Here is a 22,446-nt window from a genome sequence, read left to right on the forward strand (position 1 = left end):
GTGCTGTTCTGGCAGAGCTGGCTCATTTGGTAAAAGAGCATCGGGGGTAGTGCTTCAAGCTACGCCACAGTCATGTCCAACAAGTATCCCCCCGTACCCCTACTAAAAATGTAGCGATCTCAGAACCAAATCCTGCGTGTGTTGCAGCTATACGACTTATGTTAACAGTATGTCAAGAGACACTTTATTTTTTTAAATGAGTCTCTATGCACTCTAGTCTACTAGAAGTCATTTTGGATAAAAGCGTTGTTTTGGTAAGTGGATAGTTAAGCCGTGGTATATTGGCCTTATACCACAAACCCCCAAGGTGCCTTATTGCTGTTATAAAACGGGTTACCAATGTAATTACAGCAGTAAAAATAAATGTTTTGTCATACCTGCGGTCTGATATAACACGGCTGTCAGCCAATAAGCATTCAGGGCTCAAACCAACCAGTTTATAATGTATATTATTCTATTATTCTAGGATCACGGGCTGCCAGAGAAGAGGTGGCAGTGTCCCAGCGTGTCCGGTCCTTAACTTTCAGCATGACTAGGTAAACAGTGAGAAAGGAGGGATGAAATGAAACACAATGCAACGGAAGAAAAAAAGAAAAGAAAAGAGGTTCCCAGCTTTTCGTCCCCTTACTGTGAGGTATTATGGGATGTAATCAAACAGTAGGGAGTCATAAGGAACCAGTAATTGAAAGTGACTGTATAGCATTTGGCAGGAGGCCAACAGTACACAATAGCCTGTGTTTTTCACTAACATAGGAAGAAACTGATTTGATATTAGTTCAAATTAAATCATGAGAGGAAAAACTAACTGTTGGAGGATGTAAAAAATATGTGGATTCAATGTTAGGTCTGCTGCTGGACTGGACTGTCTGCTGCTGGACTGGACTGTCTGCTGCTGGACTGTCTGCTGCTGGACTGGACTGTCTGCTGCTGGACTGTCTGCTGCTGGACTGTCTGCTGCTGGACTGGACTGTCTGCTGCTGGACTAGACTGTCTGCTGCTGGACTGGACTGTCTGCTGCTGGACTGGACTGTCTGCTGCTGGACTGGACTGTCTGCTGCTGGACTGGACTGTCTGCTGCTGGACTGGACTGTCTGCTGCTGGACTGGACTGGACTGTCTGCTGCTGGACTGTCTGCTGCTGGACTGGACTGGACTGTCTGCTGCTGGACTGTCTGCTGCTGGACTGGACTGTCTGCTGCTGGACTGGACTGTCTGCTGCTGGACTGGACTGTCTGCTGCTGGACTGTCTGCTGCTGGACTGGACTGTCTGCTGCTGGACTGTCTGCTGCTGGACTGTCTGCTGCTGGACTGGACTGTCTGCTGCTGGACTAGACTGTCTGCTGCTGGACTGGACTGTCTGCTGCTGGACTGGACTGTCTGCTGCTGGACTGGACTGTCTGCTGCTGGACTGGACTGTCTGCTGCTGGACTGGACTGTCTGCTGCTGGACTGGACTGGACTGTCTGCTGCTGGACTGTCTGCTGCTGGACTGGACTGGACTGTCTGCTGCTGGACTGTCTGCTGCTGGATCTGGACTGTCTGCTGCTGGACTGGACTGTCTGCTGCTGGACTGGACTGTCTGCTGCTGGACTGGACTGTCTGCTGCTGGATCTGTCTGCTGCTGGACTGTTCTGCTGCTGGACTGTCTGCTGCTGGACTGTCTGCTGCTGGACTGTCTGCTGCTGGACTGTCTGCTGCTGGACTGTCTGCTGCTGGACTGTCTGCTGCTGGACTGTCTGCTGCTGGACTGTCTGCTGCTGGACTGTCTGCTGCTGGACTGTCTGCTGCTGGACTGGACTGTCTGCTGCTGGACTGGACTGTCTGCTGCTGGACTGGACTGTCTGCTGCTGGACTGGACTGTCTGCTGCTGGACTGGACTGTCTGCTGCTGGACTGGACTGTCTGCTACTGGACTGGACTGTCTGCTGCTGGACTGGACTGTCTGCTGCTGGACTGTCTGCTGCTGGACTGTCTGCTGCTGGACTGTCTGCTGCTGGACTGGACTGTCTGCTGCTGGACTGTCTGCTGCTGGACTGGACTGTCTGCTGCTGGACTGGACTGTCTGCTGCTGGACTGGACTGTCTGCTGCACAGGAAACCTGAAGCACATTCTACCTGCTGCACATTCTACCTGCTGCACATGGGACACCTGAAGCACATTCTACCTGCGGCACATTCTAAGTAAAATACACCACAAGTTTCCTCATACAAGGTTCCCCTTCCCTGAAGAAACCCCTTTCCCTTAAAGTGAAAAAACATACTGCAGGCTTTCTGCAATAAAACAACATCTCTAATAACCTCTTATAGATGGGGCAGCAGGTAACCTAGTGGTTAGAGGGTAGGGACGGCAGGTAACCTAGTGGTTAGAGGGGGGAGGCAGGTAACCTAGTGGTTAGAGGGGAGGGACGGCAGGTAACCCAGTGGTTAGAGGGTAGGGATGGCAGGTAACCTAGTGGTTAGAGGGTAGGGACGGCAGGTAGTCTAGTGGTTAGAGGGTAGGGACGGCAGGTAGCCTAGTGGTTAGAGGGTAGGGACGGCAGGTAGCCTAGTGGTTAGAGGGTAGGGACGGCAGGTAACCTAGTGGTTAGAGGGGGGAGGCAGGTAACCTAGTGGTTAGAGGGGAGGGACGGCAGGTAACCCAGTGGTTAGAGGGTAGGGACGGCAGGTAACCTAGTGGTTAGAGCGTTGGGCCAGTAACCGAAAGGTTGCTAGATCGAATCCCCCAAGCTGACAAGGTAAAAATCTGTCGTGTTGCCCCTGAACAAGGCAGTTAACCCACTGTTCCTAGGCCGTCATTGTAAAATAAGAATTTGTTCTTAACTGACTTGCCTAAATAAATAAATAATTAAGGGGTTGAGGAGTGAAATACAACATACTTGCTTAAATGTTCCATCATCAAACCTCCAATCTCCAAATCCATTGGGTGATGTGAAGGGGTGCTGTTCCGTGGTAGACTGGTCCTTCTCCCCAGACCTTCGCTTTAGATTCATTGGAGGGGAAGCGTCTCTGTGTTTGGCAGCCGCTGATGGAGAGGTTGAAAACCGACGAAAAGATGATAAGGAACGCTCCTGCTGAAGGGGAGACATCTTTGTCATGTGGCCATGCGCCATTCCAACATCATCAACCTCTTCTTCACATTCCATCCTTTCTTTTTCATCCTCCTCCTCCTTACCTCCCAGTCCCTCTTCTCTGTTATCGTCCCCCCTATCCGCACAGCTCTGAGTGTTGCTGTTACTGCCACCAGCCTCTGTCTGCTGCTGACCCATCTGAGGAGTCGTTCCTGTCCCGGTTCCTTCCACCCGTTTGCCCAGGAAGGTAGAGTCCAGGGGGTCTCCAGTGACCCGGGCGACGGCTACGTGTTTAGCGAACGTCCTCTGGGCCTGACGGAGGTGTATCGCCTGCCGGTCCATCTCCAGCTTGGCTTCCTGTTGTCTCTGGAGCTGCTCCATCACAGCCTCTAGTCTGACACCGGCAGGGTTACCCAGACCACCCCCAGCCTCCTGGGGTAAGTTGGGCTGCAGGGAGAGGAACGAAATGTACAGAGTAAATACATTGTACAAGGATACGATCTTATTTTTTTACCACAGAGAAATGTATAGAGTTAAAATATTGTACAAAAAGATACATGCGTATATATTCCCCCTGAGATTTTATTTGTTCTTTTGTGTCATCTATAGCCTAGAGAGCCTTCAATCTCAACTCTGGACCGCGAAGTCAGTTCCACTACATTTTTCCCATTGTTCCCCCTCTAATCAGGGACTGGTTTAGCCCCGGGACACCAGGTGTATGCAATTATCAGGTAGAACAGAAAACCAGCAGGCTTCGGACCTCGTAGGGTAAGAGTTGAATACCCCTGGCTTAGAGAAGAAGAAAGAAAAAAACACAAATATATTCAGATTTTGTCCAAAGAGAGAATATCTTATTTATACAGTATGTAGTCAGTGCATGGGTGTAACAGGGTTGCGTGGTATTTATAAACTGGGTGGTTTGAGCCCTGAATGCTGATTGGCTGACAGTCTTTGTATATCTAAACATATACCACTGGTATGACAAAACATGTACTTTTACTGCTCTCATTATGTTGGTAACCCGTTTATAATAGCAATAAAGGCACCTAGTGGGTTTGTGATATATGGCCAATATACAGTACCTCGGCTGAGGGCTGTATTCTGGCACTACGCGTTGCCTGTTGATTAAGGACAGCCCTTAGCCGAATTTAACCTACACAATGCTAGCTTAGCTGTGAACATAGTTAACCTGAAAGAAAATGGCGTCAGTGAAAGAGTCAACAACATTCCTATAATTGGCTTTTGTTAAAAAAAAATCTGCATGTTAAGTTTACTTTAAAAGCGTCCAAGAGGATGCATTTTTATTGAAAAGCAGGGTCTTTACCTAGCACTATGTATTTAACCTAAAAAAATAGTCAATATGGAAAATATGATTAATTAAACCAAATGCTGTACATAAAATAGGCCATTATCGAAATTACCATTGGTAGTCTTTAATTTTTTTTGGGGGGGGGGACACACTGGCACGTGAAGTGGCTCAAAGGTATTGATTAGAAATCTCAAGCGTGGTCACATTACAGTAAAACAATGCCAACAGATTGGTATACATATGATTACTGTACTGTTACAAGGTGGGATAGGAAACGTTATGGAATGTTTATTTTACGAGATACTATCGACTACAATGTATTAATCTAAAACTATTTCTAAATGTGATACCTTTTAGTCTCTTCTGCCCGGTGGCGGATGGTAAAAACAAACGCATGACGTGTACAACAGTCGTTTAAAAATGTTCCAAAGTTGTTTTCCCTCAACAAGGTTAAAATACTTCCGAGGTAAGCAATTCACCGAATAGGTTACAATGTTGTCCCGTCATAGTTTATAAAATATGGTTCAAAAGTGTTAAACAACAACATATCACTTCCACGTCCGTTGTTGCCCAATTGTTTATTACAGTATCTAACTAACATGGGGCACGGTGCCAAATGAAAGTCAGCCAGCCGCGAGATGACTCGATCAAAACTCACCATTTGCGCTTTTGAGTTGTCCATCCTTCCCTCCAGTCCTTTCCAAAGTTACCGTGGTTTTTCCACTCGTTTCCTCTCCGACGCAATCCAATTTACATGACCATTTAGTTTGCTATAAACTTTCGGTAGAAATGAATATAACGCCTGTATATGTTGTAACCTACGATATGATTGGAAGAGCAGCGAGGCCAGCGTAGTTGGTAAATGACAGGGCCTCACCTCCCCTGACCGCTGCCTGCGCATGGGGGGGAAACATCATAGGCTTGATAGCTACACCCCCCCCATGTAATAAGACAAGGCCCAGCCTACTTAAAAAGTTGTGCCTCTTTCACCGTTTTAATTTGCCAACGTTTTAAGCTTTTGCAACATTCGTGTTGGTCAGTTCTTACCACAGTGCTCGTCTGACAGCAAGGTGAAATAGCATGACTATGAGTAGTGTTTCTAGAATCAATTATGTCACGGTAGCTTGCTATGTGGAGCTGTTTTTCATAACAGAGATTTTTTAACTTAGTAACCAACACCATCAGAAATACGTAATGTATTTCGTAAGGTTATCGATTTCCTTGTATAGCATCATTCCAACTATAAAACATACCATGTTTATGCCATAATGCTTTTAATATTTGTGAGAAAAAAAAACTACATATCCATAAATAAGTATATTCTTTGGCCATGTTGAATATAGTCTCCCCATCAATGCGCTTCAGCGCAATGAGCGCGTATACAAATCTGTACAATACAATACTATTCTGCCCCCTGGTGGCAAGAAAATGTACTAGCACCAATGCAATACAAGGTGGGTCTGGTCTACTCAGTTCATCGTCTTTCATTGAACCAGAAAATAAAATAAAAAACAGCGAGTGGGATGTATCGCTTCTTCTTCCGTCTGACCATACACAATTATTTTCCATTTAAAAATGGACAAAGTTATTGTATCATATCGTATTAATGACACTAACACACACACACACACACACTTATGGCTGCGTTTAGACAGGCAGCCAAATACTGTTATTTTTCTCCAACAATTGGTCTTTTGACCAATTACATTCACATCAGATCTGATTGTTAAAAATACCAATTAGTGAAAACGCAGCCTGTGACACATTCAAGAAATATATATTCTTTATTAGGTTCATCAATATTTTACAAACAAAGGCCCAAATTAAATTTCACACACATATTAATATACAAGGAGACAAAGACTAAAGTACAAGGTTCCCAGAGACATCAACAGCAGTCCTGAGAAAACCAGGGAGTGAGAAACAGACAGAAGATTTTCAGTTAGATTAGAGGCCTAGTTTTGTCTCAAAAGACTAACCCTGAATCCCAAGTCGACCCCTTGCCCCTTGGATAGGTCTAAAGGAGTCCGCATGCTTCCTAGCCTAAAAAGGTCGGTAGTGTTCCTGCATATACTATGACGACATCTTGTGGCGTTTTTGGGTGAGGGTTTTTCCGGCTGTTCGGAAACACACAAGTTCAGACCCATAGTCTACACCCTTTTGGCAGTGATTGGTCAACAGTTTATTTTTAATTATATTTTTTTACTTTCACCCTTTTTCTCCACAATTTTATGATATCCAATTGGAGGTTGGTACTGGAGCACCAAGTCTAGGTCCAAGAGGCTTCTAAAACAGCTTCTACCCCCAAGCCATAAGATCCTCTGAACGTCTAATCAAATGGCTTCCCAGACTATTCACATTGCGCTAATTTATTGACTTATAGAAGGCCTAGCCAACATATGAAGACCTGTTTGTTAACCAGAAGAGCAACTTAGCTGATAAACAATTTATTTTGTCACTCTGGTCCAAATTGGGTCGAGGTCTGGTTGTCCTCGTTTAACTTTTAGACCCGAGAAGACCTCTACGTCGGGGTTCATCTGGAATTCAGGTTGCCGGTCACTGCATGTCCATTCGATACCTACCCATTTATAATTTGTCCATGCCAAGCTCTTCAGGTGTGGAGATACCAAGCTCATCTACTGTTGGCCGCAGCTCCTGAATTAGGTACGGGTAGATGTCTTTGTGGGGGCCAGATTTGTCCTGGGGAGACAATAAGTAAACACAGACTGTTTTGACCAATGGGGTGACGGCTAAAGATGATATAAGAAATAGTTGGTGTCGCAAAACTACTGGTAATCTATGGCAAAACTACTGGTAATTTACAGGTAATCTATGACAAAACTACTGGTAATTTACAGGTAATCTATGACAAAACTACTGGTAATTTACAGGTAATCTATGACAAAACTACGGGTAATTTACATGTAATCTATGGCAAAACTACTGGTAATTTACAGGTAATCTATGGCAAAACTACTGGTAATTTACAGGTAATCTATGGCAAAACTACTGGTAATTTACAGGTAATCTATGGCAAAACTACTGGTAATTTAATGGCAAAACTACTGGTAATTTACAGGTAATCTATGACAAAACTACTGGTAATTTACAGGTAATCTATGGCAAAACTACTGGTAATTTACAGGTAATCTATGACAAAACTACTGGTAATTTACAGGTAATCTATAGCAATCTATACTTGAATAACTTAAAACAATGTATTCATATGGGGGGAAAAAGCATTAATCTTCAATGGCATGATTTTAAATTAACTCTGCAATTCTCCCAACCATTGACTTTCAGGTTCACACCTCTACTCAATTACAACACATTGAACGCCACACGTTTTACAGTGTAATAGTTAAGGCTGCTGCAGAAAATAGCCGATATGCTCAGAACCAAAGGTCTACCTGTGATTGGCAGGAGGAATGTAGTACGGAATTTAAATACATAAATGATCTGTATTTTCATTGTTGCAGTAAGAGGAAATCTCTCTCCCCCCAAAAAAAGATTTTTGAATCTGATTTAGATTGATTAGGCATATTAATCCTACCATTGAAGTATCTCTGAGTAGGCTATCTATCCCTTTTTCTGTGCCATCCAAATGTTGCATAGCCAGAATTATTGTTAGCTAACTAGCCAGGTAACAAGACTAAACAAGATCGTCTGTTACCAAAAACGTACGCTTTCATTTGTCTCCCCCCCCCCTCACCTTGACAGCCTCCAGGATGCGAATGGCACTAGCCAGGTAACAAGACTAAACAAGATCGTCTGTTACCAAAAACGTACGCTTTCATTTGTCTCCCCCCCCCCTCACCTTGACAGCCTCCAGGATGCGAATGGCACTAGCCAGGTAACAAGACTAAACAAGATCGTCTGTTACCAAAAACGTACGCTTTCATTTGTCTCCCCCCCCCTCACCTTGACAGCCTCCAGGATGCGAATGGCACTAGCCAGGTAACAAGACTAAACAAGATCGTCTGTTACCAAAAACGTACGCTTTCATTTGTCTCCCCCCCCCCTCACCTTGACAGCCTCCAGGATGCGAATGGCACTAGCCAGGTAACAAGACTAAACAAGATCGTCTGTTACCAAAAACGTACGCTTTCATTTGTCCCCGTCCCCCCCTCACCTTGATAGCCTCCAGGATGCGAATGGCACTAGCCAGGTAACAAGACTAAACAAGATCGTCTGTTACCAAAAACGTACGCTTTCATTTGTCGCCCCCCCCCTCACCTTGACAGCCTCCAGGATGCGAATGGCACTAGCCAGGTCGTCTAACCTGCGGCAGGCTCGGAGGGCAGCGGCCAGGATCTTTGGCTCGGGTACCAGGTCGTATCCAATCAGCGTGTTCATCCCTGGACAAACGACGGTGAATATAGGGTCAGTTACCACAGGATGGTAGAAGAGGTAGACGCAAATCTTTTTTAAACAGTTGCTTCTCTCAAAGACTATGAGGCTGGGTCTCTTGGGTCTGCGAGAGTCCAAAATTATATAATTGTGACTCGAAATCCTCCCTCTAAATTTTGTTCATCTAGGGCAGTAACCCTGGGGAAGAATCATAAGAGGGCAGAGCAAAATGGCGATTGGGGTTCAGTAACCAAAACACGTTGACAACAACTGATCTCTAGTCAACTATAAAATCTGTATGTGAACAGACCACCAAGTCACCAATGCAGCAGTGCACTATGCTCCTCTTTATAATCCCGGGGCTACCAGGTGATTTCCTCGTCACTCACCTTTCCTCAGCTCCCATGCATCAATATCCGCCTTGTTAAAATAGTTGACCCAGCGGGCATCAAACTCGTCGTCCGTCTCCTGCTTCCCACCATGTGAGTAACACCTCTGAGCCAGGGGAGCTGAAGAATGAACAGATTAGAAGAAAAAAAACATCCATTATAAAATAAAATAAAACATGTAAAGTCAGAAATGTGACAAATATTTAAATTCACAGAATAAGAGACAAGATTTATAGCTACTTTGTTTTTCGCTGAAAAGTGCTTTGCATCACACAGGGTATCACAAAGCCAAAAGGTGCTGTACAGTGCTATGTAGCCCAGTCTGTCATGTATTCTGGAAAAACTCATGACGTCACACCCAGGCAAGGTTATCCACTCCCGCGTATTGTTGGCTAGATCAAGTCCAAGCTGGATCCTTGCCAGTGTACTGGTAAGACCTACCTAACTACTAAGCTAGATGGCAGTAATACCACTGTTCACTATGTATTATTCAGTCCAACAGGGCAGTTCAGTTGAAGGACTGAGGGCAGATGTTTCACATTCAGCTAGGCGTTTGAGGATCGAACCCTTTTTCGATGATGTTGCTACCACTTAGCTTAGCTAGCTAGCCAGTCAGTCAGTACAGGCATTTGATATGGCAAGAGTGGCTTAGCTATGCAGTGTACTGCAGCATCAAAATAAACCAGCAGTTTATAAGAAGTAGGCCTAGCTAGTGGCTAGCTAGCCAAGCTAGGGTGTAACGTCTTTCACTAGGAACCAAACGGTATGAAACGGGGAGGGACCTAGCTAGCTACCCGAATTTGTCCAATAGAAACTCTAGTTCGTTGTAAAAGAAAATCTGTTTGCTACAATTTGGACTAATGACTTCACCGCTGGTTTGCTATCTAGTTATGCTGCTAGTAGCTACAGTTCTTAGTTCATAAACACAATCGATCAGCATTGAGTTGAACAACAACAACTCCTGTCTGTATGTATGTAACATTAACACTAGCCAACTTTAGCTAGAACATTTCGCTTGCTAAAACAGACATTGGTGACTAGCCATCTGCTAACAAATGCTAACAAGCTAGCTAGTTAGGATTCGCCATATACTAACCACAGAGTTTTTAAACCCAGAGGCGCAACATAACAACGCTTGCATAACAGACCAGGTTTGGGATTTGAGAAGTCAACAATTGTTCTTTAGATGTAAAATTACAAAAAAAAAAAGAAAAAAAAAGAAGGCACAACCTAGATTCGAGCTTAATGTCTTAAGTTGTTGAACATGTCATTACGCCATCCTCGTGAAAGTGACAAACGTTACAATTTTCATCAAAAACAACTTCCTATCAAAAGGGGTGACTTCGATTTTTACGGCCCGCACATGCGCAGTTCGGCGCGAGACGATCGTTAGACCCGAAGACACGTGTTTACGCGCTTGCGCTTAGCTAGCCAATGTTGCCATGACATCACCTACAAGCGTGATCTGGGATTTCTATTGGAGAAGCCGTTTCTACCCGTCTTAATACTGTACTGTCTTTTTTTACTAACGTTAGCCTCTGCAGACGACTGGATTTTCTGGTTTCTGGGGAAAATAGAAAAAGAGCCTGTGACGCGACTTCCGCTTTTGGACGTTAAGTTAAACAAGGAGACACAACCAGAGAGGAGGAGTGGACTTGTGGTGTTTGTTTGCGTTTCTTCAGATCAGAGGGAACAGGCGCTCCATGCGATGCAATTTGGGGGAAAGACCTGTATCTTGCTTTGCCCTTAGGTACATGGAACCATTGAAGGGAATGATTTCTGGGATAGGTGTTGCAATTTAAAAGTTTAAGATTCCTGATGTTTGTGACGCTCGCTCGTCTGGTGCAACGCAGATCCAGTGTGGAGTGTGGTAAAACAGAGGTGACACAGTCTTTTCTTTAGAGCTTTGCTTCAGACTCTTTACCTGACAAAAGTAATGTTTGGATACATGAGTTATGCCGTTAAGAGCTTTTTTGTGCCGAATACATTGAGGTGTTCTAGGTGTCACGTTCATGGGCATGTCACAGCAGTGTGTACTAGTGGCCGATAACTTGAAACCGGACCTAATTTTTCATAACAAAATCGGTAAAGTCTGCATTTTTGGACGCCGATTACATTGCAATCCACGAGGAAACTGCGTGGCAGGCTGACCACCTGTTACGAGAGCAGCATCTTAAGGAGCCACGGTGAGTTGCTAGCTAACATTAAACTTACCTTATAAAAACAATCAATCAATCATAATCACTAGTTAACTACACATGGTTGATGATATTACTAGGTTAACTAGATTGTCCTGCGTTGCATATCATCAATGCGGGTACCTGTTAATTTATCATCGAATCACAGCCTACTTAGCCAAACAGGTGATGATTAAGCTGTCATCAAGGTAAAGGGTGGCTACTTTGAAGAACCTAAAATATAACAGATTTAGATTTGATTAACACTTTTTTGGTTACTACATGATTCCATATGTGTTATTTCATAGTTTTGATGTCTTCACTATTATTTTAAAATGTATAAAATAGTACAAATAAAGAAAAACCATGGAATGAGTAGGTGTGTCCAAACTTTTGAATGGTACTTTATGTTTCGGAAAGATATTTTTTTTATAGCATTTATAGCCTTGGTTATCAATTATACTGCAGGGTTGGAATGTAAAGTCACAGAAAATTGTGGTTGTTGTGGCAGGTAAAGAGAGGTATTTGGGTGTGCAAGACTTGACTTCAGAAGAGTTACAGGGTGTGTTGTGGTAGTGTCCCATCTTTTCAGACTGTTGGTTTGAGGTAGGATTACATATATTTAAATAGTGGAGTAGGGTGATTGTTTATTAGTGATAGATGGTAGTGTAGTTATTGACTGATATTTTTCAAGCAAAGTATAAGGGAGTTATACTCCAGTCTAGTAGGTGGCGGTAATGAAATATTTATCGCCAACCACCGTTAAACCACATCGAAGAAGAACTGAGGTATAGGGCGACGCGCCATCTTAAATCCCCCACATTTATTTAATTGGTTGAAAAGTGCGACCCCCCTACTCGTTAAGACTAGGTTATCTAGTTTCAGGCGTTTAATTAACGCCTACTACGTTACCCAAATATATGCAATGGAATTAGCTAGTGTACTAACGTTAACTAGTTAGCAACAGGCCCAAGCCTCAAGGCACAGTCGGTCATTGCAAGAACACTGAACAAAAATCCAGTTGAATATTTAACCGCGCTGTCAAACATTAGTACACTTGTTTTCTGTAGAAAACAAGTAAATAACTTATTCTTAACCACGTCTAGAACTACGTACTCCCCCAAAACTGTTGTATTTTGCAAACCATCGGCCACTGATTGGGTGCCAATAGCAATATGCTAACTAGCCAAGAACTCCTACCGACCCTGATTTCCTTTCGAAACACCACGTGAACCGTGTCCTAAACTACGAAATTTGTACATAAAAGTAATAAACGTCAAGAATACCTGTACACCCAAGCCGTGTCCAGGTCAACCTCCGGGCACCGGACACTGAAAGACGGACGGCGGCTTTGAACATGATGATGGGTCAGCCAGCTAAAGGAGACAAGTCTTGGCGCAACAACGTGGTTGTCACTAGTTAAGACAGCCAATAATAAATAAATAAATTGCTATATCGTAAAAAATATTAAAAACAAAAATCTGTTTAATTTTTTAATTTTTATTTAATGTTAGGCATAAGATTAGCAGTGTGGTTAGGTTTCAAATCAGATTTTTAGAAGAGAAATTGTAGAAATGGGCTCGGTTTAGGACTTTGTGGCTGTGGTAACTAGTGACAAATTCAAGGACGTTAGCTAGCAGCTGAAGACCTAACCAGCACAAGGTCCTAAAATTACGATATTTTTCGTTTTTTTTTTTGTTGTTGCACGTTATCATACATAAATTACATTTATTTAGCATTTTGCCATCATTTTATGAGACATTTTTCCTAAACTACTGAAATATAATTTGAAAAAGTAGGCGTTTACTATTTGTTCCTAACCCACTACACCTTTAATAATCTATTCTAGAATTTAAACATTTACTCAAAAGCAATCTCTTCCAGTTGTCTCCTCACTTTCCTCTGTTTCTCTGTTGTGTCTAACAGGAGCACAGAGCAGATGGAACTCAAGTTTCTTTCAAGTTGAGGGAGTCGAGGGGAACAGGTGGTTTTCCATGAAGGTTCTCTTGGCTTCAGGACCAGGCAACATGTATGAACAAGGACTGTAGAGTGTCTCTCCTCCTGCTGTTTTCCTCTCTTTCTCCGAGGCGGCATACAGGTGTGGCGTACAGCTCCGTGCATCGCTACTGCCCTCCTGAGAACTAGAGGTACCGGCACTCTGGAACCAAAAAGGGGTTTGGCTTTTCTGGGTCAGTGGTCTTGACAACAGTTGTGTTTCGCGGAATTCGAGCCGTGGTCGAGGTGGAATTTTCACACTGTCACATAGCGTCACTGGGGGCTGATACCTAGGAGGCTGGTGCCCTGGGGGTTGGTAGCTAGGATCATGCAGGGTTTCTGGGGGCTGATACCCAGGAGGCTGGTGCCCTGGGGGCTGATACCTAGGAGGCTGGTACCCTGGGGGTTGGTAGCTAGGATCAAGCAGGGTTTCTGGGGGCTGATACCCAGGCTCACGTGGGTCCAGTGGGTGTTTGGAGAGCAGGATACTGATAGCAGGAACAGTCTTATGAACAGTCATCCTGGACCTGGGTGTCACGTCAGTCTCCTGACTCTCCCACACCTCACTCACAGTCTTGTAGTGGAGCTTGGATAGCTGGTGTAGTCCTCCCAGTTTCCGTTTCAGGATCTCAACACATGTTATGGTTTTGGTGATCCCTTTACCTGATCCAGTGAAAACCACCTGTCTCACTCTCAGCCCGGTCCGGGTCCGACTCCGGCCATTGTCCATGACTCCCTCTCCTTGCCTCTTCCCCATCTGAATCCTGTCCACTGTCACTCCCTCTTTCACACTCAGCATCGTCTGAATCTGACTCCCATCCACTTCCTGTCCCTCTCTCTGCATACGAGCCATTACAAATCCCAAGAGGTTTCGGATCTTGCTTCCTTCCTTCACTCTCATTTCGAGCACGCCTGCTGCCAGTCCAGGGATTGGACAGGCAGTGGGTTCATCTGTGGTGCAGACTCTCCTGAAGCCGCTCTGGCCAGCCAGTTGAGGCAATGAGGAAGAGAATGAAGAAATTGAAGGCAGTTCTGGGGTAGGGAACGCAGACTGGATTGGTTTCATACTGGTAAAAGTGCATGTAGTCATGGTGGGTGAGATGCTGCTGCTTTGTTAGAGCAGGGGTCGGCAACAGGGGTCGGCAACGGGCCAAATCAGGGGTCGGCAACAGGCCAAAACCAGCCCACGAGTGATTTTTGTTTCTTATTTTTTTTCAGGGTTTTAGTTTTTTTGGGGGGTAAAAAAGACAGTAAAATCAATGTAATCAAAGTATGAAATTATTGTTATTTTCAAATACAATCTCTATTTGGGCTTAGTTGTGGTCAATTTGTAATGTACAAATTATTATAATTATGTTCCGGCCCCCCAACCATCCGCTCCAACAAAAAATCGTCCACCAGCTGAATCTAGTTGCCTACCCCGGTGTTAGAGGGTCCCTCAACTTCCATTTGCTCTGATTCCTTTTCTAATCCTTTGAAAAATGCATGTCAGTTTTTGAAAGCTGAATTCCCTAGTAAATCCCTTTTTTGGGGGGGTTTTCAGGAAGCTACGATGACGATGATAATCTTCCTCCTCCTCCAAAGCACTGGACTAGATGGAAATAAGTTTACCTCCGACTCCGACTGATGCTGGGGTATGTCTGTAAGGTTTACCTCCTTTTCCGACTGATGCTGGGGTAAGTTGTAGCACAGAGAGAGAAAGAGAGGAGGAGAGAGAGAGAGAGAGAGAGAGACATTCCATTGGCTGTCCTATCCTGAATCAGTGTGTGTGTGTGTGTGTATGTGTCTGTCTGTCTGTCTGCCTGTCTGTCTGCCTGTCTGTCTGTCTGTCTGTCTGTCTGTCTGTCTGTCTGTCTGTCTGTCTGTCTGTCTGTCTGTCTGTCTGTCTGTCTGTCTGTCTGTCTGTCTGTGTGTGTGTTTGAACATGCCTGATTAAACATAGTTTTTAATATGATGCAATGAGGCATTAAAACAAGACTAAGCTGTGGAAACATGAAATGAGAGATAGTACCTAGTCATGTATTACACTGTCTCTCAAAGTCTCTCAAATGGGTTGTCAAAAACAAGGCAGACACCTGGCTGGAAGAACCTGTAGTTAATGAGTAAAATACAAGTTCAGAGAGGCATTGTGTATTTCTTTTTCACCGCTTTGGCAGCATGATAACATGAGACACATAAGATCATTTGGAAGCCATTAAAATATGAACAGCTGACATAGCCTATGGTAAGTAGGCCTCCTACACACACACACACACACACACACACACACACACACACACACACACACACACACACACACACACACACACACACACACACACACACACACACACACACACACACACACACAGAGGGCCATCTGGTGTTGGGGAAATGACTGCCCGGAGGATCTCTTTTTGAGGGGAGGGGAACACAGGGGGAGTGTGGTGAACAACTCAGCAGTCCCCATCCTCATCACACCTCATAGCCCTCACTGCTGAGTGACCCAGAAAAGGAAAGTAATTTGGCACATTAAAATGGGAAGTTTTCTTATCAATTATTAAGATGATTGCACTCAAGTTCATTGTTTTAACATGGTTAGTAATAAGAGCCCAGAAACAGGTAGATAGATCTTTGCCAGGACATACGACCCTTTCATCTTTCTATGACGTGGCGGTGAACCGCCTATCACCTCACCTTGTGTTTATCTACACAATAGCCGACCTGATTCTCCTACTCCCTCATCCCAGAGTAGTAAAGTGACCTGACACGAGGCAGCTGCAGAGGAGCTCATATGGAACCAGTGCAGTGTTATAATGCTGAATTTCTGCCTCACAGAATGCACAGACCCATCTCCCCAGACAGCCAATCACTGTCTCTCACACTGAGCACAGACATTCGGTCCCTGGAGAGAACAGGCAAAAGCAGAATCACACAGCACAGCTGCCGACATGTCTGTATCTGCCTCTGGTGGACATTGATGGCACTCCACTGTGCTGTGAAATTGGAGCACCCGGCTTATGTCACCTGCCGTACACGCTGTATAACAGCCTGCAGTGCCACCTTGTGGCAAAATACTGAAATGGTTCAGTTCAGGAGGCTAGAGAGACTGGGTAACAAGCAATGGGAAAACACTCTGCCAAACTTTTAAAGACATGCTCCGGGAACTTTGGCAACGACTAGGTATTTTTTTTAAACCTCCAGCTTTGGGCTGGATATGTCAATGTGTAGATCATACATGTAATCTATGAGCAGAAATATTTTATTACCTCAATTCGCCACAAAATCCTTTAAAAAAAAAAAACGAAATCCCCCGTTTCTGGAAGCTGTGATTCTACGTTTTGCCTTACATTTTCCCCCACGTGGGCCAGCCCCCTAGCAACTAGAATTCTAGCCAATGAGTGTCAGCCCCTCGCTATTTGAGTGACAGCTAGCAAGATAGACACACAGCAGAGAGAGAGCGAGAGAGAGAGCGAGCAATGACGTGTTGCACATATCTGCACATAGGTGACGTAGTACGGAATTTTTATTTTTACAGGCTAAAAATTATACAAAAGTACCGGAGATCAGTTGAATAAAGATCTGTCCTTTCATTGGTCTAGACAAGGGTTTCGATATGTGGGTGTTATTTTAACACCATGCACATCAGGAAAATATGCTAAACTCACCTCAAAGATTAATAAAACAGATTTACTGCGATGGGAAGTTCTGCAACTTTTTAATTGGTGGGTGTGGAAATGGTAAGAATGTAAGGACCGACGCCGGATGAGAAGCAGGTACGAGGAGTCAAACATTTAATAGGAACAGACAGGTAACAGGACAGAAACAGCCTCAGCACACGGGTATACAAGGACATATGAACATTAATGCAGAAGCAGGGAATAGAGCTGGGAACCAGACAGATATAGGGAAGGTAATGACAGAGGTGATTGAGTCCAGGTGAGTCCAATAATAATGCGGGTGACGGGGGGGGGCAGGTGTGTGTAATGATGGCAGGCGTGTGCAATGCTGGGGAGCCTGGCTGGGGAGCCCGGCTAGGGAGTCCGGCTGGGGAGTCTGGCGCCCTTGAGCGCCAGGGGGGAAGAGCGGGAGCAGGCGTGACAGTACCCCCCCCCTCCCCCGTTGGAACCAAAAATGTATAATTTGGACAGATTTTCGCCGTTCTAATGTCCATCGCTTGTGTTTCTTGGTCCAAGCAAGACTCTTCTTCTTATCTGTGTCCTTTAGTTGTGTTTTCTTTGCAGCAATTCGACCATGAAGGCCTGATTCACTCAGTCTCCTCTGAACAGTTGATGTTGAGATGTGTCTGTGTCTTGAACTCTGCGAAGCATTTATTTGGGCTGACATTTCTGAGGCTGGTAACTCGAATTAACTTATCCTTTGCAGCAGATGTAACTCTGGGTCTTCCTTTCCTATGGCGGTCCTCATGAGAGCTTCATCACAGTTTCGTCATAGTGCTTGATGGTTTTTTGCGACTGCACTTGAAGTAACTTTCAAAAGTCTTGACATTTTCTGGATTGACCTTCATGTCTTAAAGTAATGATGGTTTCCTGTGTGTATCAAGAGAGGTCCACCAAGGACATCCAGTCAACTTGACACAACTGTGGGAATCATTAGTCAACACTGACCAGCATCCCTGTGGAACGCTTTCGACACCAGGCAAAATAAGGGGGGTGGGGGGTGTGCAACTCAATATTAGGAAGGTGTTCCTAATGTGTGTACAGTACACAGTGTATAAGGCGGAAGTTGTGCAATGTGGTAGGCTAGTTTGGGCAGAGCCAATGTGATTCGGGTACAGTAACCCCCCCCCCTGAAAAAGTATTGATTACACAAAAGCATTGATTACACATTGCACTGGCAGCTGTTTTTTTTTTTTACAATGTCGTCCACATATATTCAGATGTGTACCTCCAGAAAGTGAATGAACAGCGGTATTGTCTCAGCTTTCCCTTGTTCAGCGGTAGCTTGACAATATTGTCATCTGTTGCTTGATGTGAGCCATGGCAGCAAAGGGGGTTGAGCAAGACGATCTATGGTGTCCATTTGTTTCTTGTTTGATGAATATGGACCCTGAACGTTTAATTTCAGTGAGAGTAGTCTTACTGAATTGGACATTAGTGTACATTTGTTTAGGGAAACGGCATACCTAGTCAGTTGTATAGGGAAAGGGGGATACCTAGTCAGTTGTATAGGGAAAGGGGGATACCTAGTCAGTTGTATAGGGAAAGGGGGATACCTAGTCAGTTGTATAGGGAAAGGGGGATACCTAGTCAGTTGTATAGGGAAAGGGGGATACCTAGTCAGTTGTATAGGAAAAGGGGGGGATACCTAGTCAGTTGTATAGGGAAGGTGGATACCTAGTCAGTTGTATAGGGAAAGGGGGATACCTAGTCAGTTGGAAAGGGGGGGATACCTAGTCAGTTGGAAAGGGAAAGGGGGGGATACCTAGTCAGTTGTATAGGGAAAGGGGGATACCTAGTCAGTTGGAAAGGGGGGGATACCTAGTCAGTTGTAAAACTGAATGCATTCAACTGAAATGGGTGTTCCGCTTTTAACTCAACCCCTCTGATTCAGAGAGGTGCGGGGGGGGGGGGGGGGGCTGCCTTAATCGACGTCCAAGTCATCGGCGCCTGGAGAGGAATTGTTGTTGGAGGTTAACTGCCTTTCTCAAGGGCAAAACGGCAGATTTTTTTTTTTGACACTTGGCCTATTCTGAGATTCAAAGCAGCGACTTTTCAGTTACTAGGGCCAATACTCTTAACTGCTAGGCTACCTGTCGCTACCTGCCGTTTACATTAGTCACCTGTGTGTCATCTCCCTGACGGTCATGATACTGTCCAGAGCTTCCTGCAGTCATCATAGCTCTTCCTCTGAAGGAAGATTGTTATACAGGTTAGTTTCAGTAAAAAAAAGGAAGACCTGCAAGAGATACATTTTAATGGCCAGACATTTCAAGTTTTCTTAGTCGTATGTACGGGATACGCATTGGTATACATCGTCCAATGAAATGATTAGTCGCACGTTCCTTCCATAGCAGAGGAGAAAATAGGAACGTCCCAGTTGCTGTAGTTATGTCGCTGCCTCGGTACACAGATCTGAAAATAGCCTTGCCCCAAGCCGTTCAATGGTTTGTTTTGTTGTCTGGCAACATGAGATTTACCTGGATACTTTATAAAACCTGAGATTAACCTGGATACTGTATAAAACCTGATATTAACCTGGATACTGTATAAAACATGAGATTAACCTGGATACTGTATAAAACCTGAGATTAACCTGGATACTGTATAAAAAATGAGATTAACCTGGATAAACCTGAGATTAACCTGGATACTTTATAAAACCTGAGATTAACCTGGATACTGTATAAAACCTGAGATTAACCTGGATAAACCTGAGATTTACCTGGATACTTTATAAAACCTGAGATTAACCTGGATACTGTATAAAACATGAGATTAACCTGGATACTGTATAAAACATGAGATTAACCTGGATACTGTATAAAACCTGATATTAACCTGGATACTATAAAACCTGATATTAACCTGGATACTGTATAAAACATGAGATTAACCTGGATAAACCTGAGATTTACCTGGATACTGTATAAGACCTGAGATTAACCTGGATACTGTATAAAACATGAGATTAACCTGGATACTGTATAAAACATGAGATTAACCTGGATACTGTATAAAACATGAGATTAACCTGGATACTGTATAAAACATGAGATTAACCTGGATACTGTATAAAACATGAGATTAACCTGGATACTGTATAAAACATGAGATTAACCTGGATACTGTATAAAACATGAGATTAACCTGGATACTGTATAAAACATGAGATTAACCTGGATACTGTATAAAACATGAGATTAACCTGGATACTGTATAAAACCTGAGATTAACCTGGATACTGTATCAAACATGAGATTAACCTGGATAAACCTGAGATTAACCTGGATACTGTATAAAACATGATATTAACCTGGGCATTGTATCAAACATGAGATTAACCTGGATACTGTATAAAACATGAGATTAACCTGGATAAACCTGAGATTAACCTGGATACTGTATAAAACATGAGATTAACCTGGATACTATATAAAACATGAGATTAACCTGGATACTGTATAAAACATGAGATAAACATGGATACTGTATCAAACATGAGATTAACCTGGATAAACCTGAGATTAACCTGGATACTGTATCAAACATGAGATTAACCTGGATAAACCTGAGATTAACCTGGATACTGTATAAAACATGAGATTAACCTGGATACTGTATAAAACATGAGATTAACCTGGATACTGTCGCTGCAGGATTTTCTTTGCTGCTGTAGCAAACTGGCTCAAATTAAGATCCTGTATATGGCATTAGCCTGGTACTGGATCTCTTTGTGTTTTGTTGCCAACATGTTTGACCACGACCATAGGAGTTGGCAAGACAGCATAGAAACCAGGCTAATATGACATTGACATTGATTAAACCTGTGTGGGGCTTCCAGTAAGTACTGTAGGTAGTTGCCATCCTAGGTAGGTAGTTGAGGATAGGTCCTGGCCATGGTTAGTTGGTTGGTAGGTAGGTAGGTAGGTAGGTAGGTAGGTAGGTAGGTAGGTAGGTAGGTAGGTAGGTAGGTGAGGATAGCTGAGGATAGGTCCTGGTCATACTAGGTAGGTAGTTGAGGATAGCTGAGGATATGTCCTGGTCATACTAGGTAGGTAGTTGAGGATAGCTGAGGATAGCTGAGCATAGGTCCTGGTCATACTAGGTAGGTAGTTGAGGATAGGTCCTGGTCATACTAGGAAGGTAGTTGAGGATAGATCCTGGTCATGCTAGGTAGGTAGTTGAGGATAGGTGAGGATAGGTCCTGGTCATACTAGGTAGGTAGTTGAGGATAGCTGAGGATAGGTCCTGGTCATAATAGGTAGTTGAGGATAGGTGAGGATAGATCCTGGTCATACTAGGTAGGTAGTTGAGGATAGCTGAGGATAGATCCTGGTCATACTAGGTAGGTAGTTGAGGATAGCTGAGGATAGGTCCTGGTCATACTAGGTAGGTAGTTGAGGATAGCTGAGGATAGGTCCTGGTCATACTAGGTAGGTAGTTGAGGATAGGTCCTGGTCATACTAGGTAGGTAGTTGAGGATAGCTGAGGATAGGTCCTGGTCATACTAGGTAGGTAGGTAGGTAGGTAGGTAGGTAGGTAGGTAGGTAGGAAGGTAGGTGGTTGAGGATAGCTGAGGATAGGTCCTGGTCAAACTAGGTAGGTAGTTGAGGTTAGCTGAGGATAGGTCCTGGTCAAACTAGGTAGGTAGTTGAGGATAGGTCCTGGTCATACTAGGTAGGTAGTTGAGGATAGCTGAGGATAGATCCTGGTCAAACTAGGTAGGTAGTTGAGGATAGCTGAGGATAGGTCCTGGTCATACTAGGTAGGTAGTTGAGGATAGGTCCTGGTCATACTAGGTAGGTAGTTGAGGATAGGTCCTGGTCAAACTAGGTAGGTAGTTGAGGATAGCTGAGGATAGGTCCTGGTCATACTAGGTAGGTAGTTGAGGATAGGTCCTGGTCATACTAGGTAGGTAGTTGAGGATAGCTGAGGATAAGTCCTGGTCATACTAGGTAGGTAGTTGAGGATAGGTCCTGGTCAAACTAGGTAGGTAGTTGAGGATAGGTCCTGGTCATACTAGGCAGGTAGTTGAGGATAGGTCCTGGTCATACTAGGTAGGTAGTTGAGGATTGCTGAGGATAGGTCCTGGTCATACTAGGTAGGTAGTTGAGGATAGGTCCTGGTCATACTAGGTAGGTAGTTGAGGATAGGTCCTGGTCATACTAGGTAGGTAGTTGAGGATAGGTCCTGGTCATACTAGGTAGGTAGTTGAGGATAGGTCCTGGTCATACTAGGTAGGTAGTTGAGGATAGGTCCTGGTCATACTAGGTAGGTAGTTGAGGATAGGTGCAGAGCAAGAAAATCACATTAAACATGAAATGCACAACCTTGAAAATATGACACTGAACCAGAACAAAAATGTTGCAGATTTATAAAAATGCATAAAATCAAATAATAAAAAAACATAAAGCTTCAGAGCCACTCCTCTCCTTTGATTTGATTAAAGCTTCAGAGCCACTCCTCTCCTTTGATTTGATTAAAGCTTCAGAGCCACTCC

General features: G+C 44.0%; 3 protein-coding genes across 4 annotated transcripts in view; all 3 read right to left on the minus strand.

Moving 5' to 3' along the window:
* Positions 1-5,328, minus strand: part of LOC139584219 (AT-rich interactive domain-containing protein 3B-like) — a 47,629-nt gene extending 42,301 nt beyond the window's left edge. The window contains exons 1-2 of one of the 2 annotated variants that reach the window (XM_071415818.1): positions 5,032-5,328; positions 2,873-3,511 (exon numbers count right to left, since the gene is read on the minus strand). In XM_071415818.1, the coding sequence (XP_071271919.1) occupies positions 2,873-3,511; positions 5,032-5,055 (663 nt within the window). In that variant the 5' untranslated portion in view covers positions 5,056-5,328. Of the gene's footprint in view, positions 1-2,872; positions 3,512-4,723; positions 4,940-5,031 lie in introns of those variants that run through there. The other variant, XM_071415819.1, reaches the window with a different exon arrangement.
* An 806-nt stretch (positions 5,329-6,134) lies between these two features.
* Positions 6,135-13,216, minus strand: LOC139584224 (cytochrome c oxidase subunit 5A, mitochondrial-like). The gene is made up of 5 exons (XM_071415828.1): positions 12,576-13,216; positions 9,113-9,232; positions 8,610-8,731; positions 6,956-7,073; positions 6,135-6,273 (listed from the first exon to the last, which is right to left on the minus strand). Exons 1-4 carry the CDS (start codon positions 12,646-12,648, stop codon positions 6,960-6,962), a joined length of 429 nt encoding a protein of 142 aa, XP_071271929.1. The 5' UTR covers positions 12,649-13,216; the 3' UTR covers positions 6,135-6,273; positions 6,956-6,959.
* Positions 13,217-13,246: 30 nt separating this feature from the next.
* Positions 13,247-14,992, minus strand: LOC139584223 (uncharacterized). The gene has a single exon (XM_071415827.1). It carries the CDS (start codon positions 14,372-14,374, stop codon positions 13,247-13,249), a length of 1,128 nt encoding a protein of 375 aa, XP_071271928.1. The 5' UTR covers positions 14,375-14,992.
* Positions 14,993-22,446: the final 7,454 nt, after the last annotated feature.

Source organism: Salvelinus alpinus, chromosome 9 (assembly GCF_045679555.1).
Source record: "Salvelinus alpinus chromosome 9, SLU_Salpinus.1, whole genome shotgun sequence".
Taxonomy (NCBI): Eukaryota; Metazoa; Chordata; class Actinopteri; order Salmoniformes; family Salmonidae; genus Salvelinus; species Salvelinus alpinus.

Bases quoted from the DNA above. Each gene is read 5' to 3' on its own strand.
- LOC139584224 (XM_071415828.1), bottom strand. From the start codon at position 12,648: ATGTTCAAAGCCGCCGTCCGTCTTTCAGTGTCCGGTGCCCGGAGGTTG. The intron at 8,732-9,112 runs GTGAGTGACGAG...TCGTTTGTCCAG, and splicing joins TGCATGGGAGCTGAGGAAAG to GGATGAACACGCTGATTGGA. The intron at 7,074-8,609 runs GTGAGGGGGGGG...TTGTCTCCCCAG, and splicing joins GCATCCTGGAGGCTGTCAAG to GACAAATCTGGCCCCCACAA.
- LOC139584223 (XM_071415827.1), bottom strand. From the start codon at position 14,374: ATGACTACATGCACTTTTACCAGTATGAAACCAATCCAGTCTGCGTTC.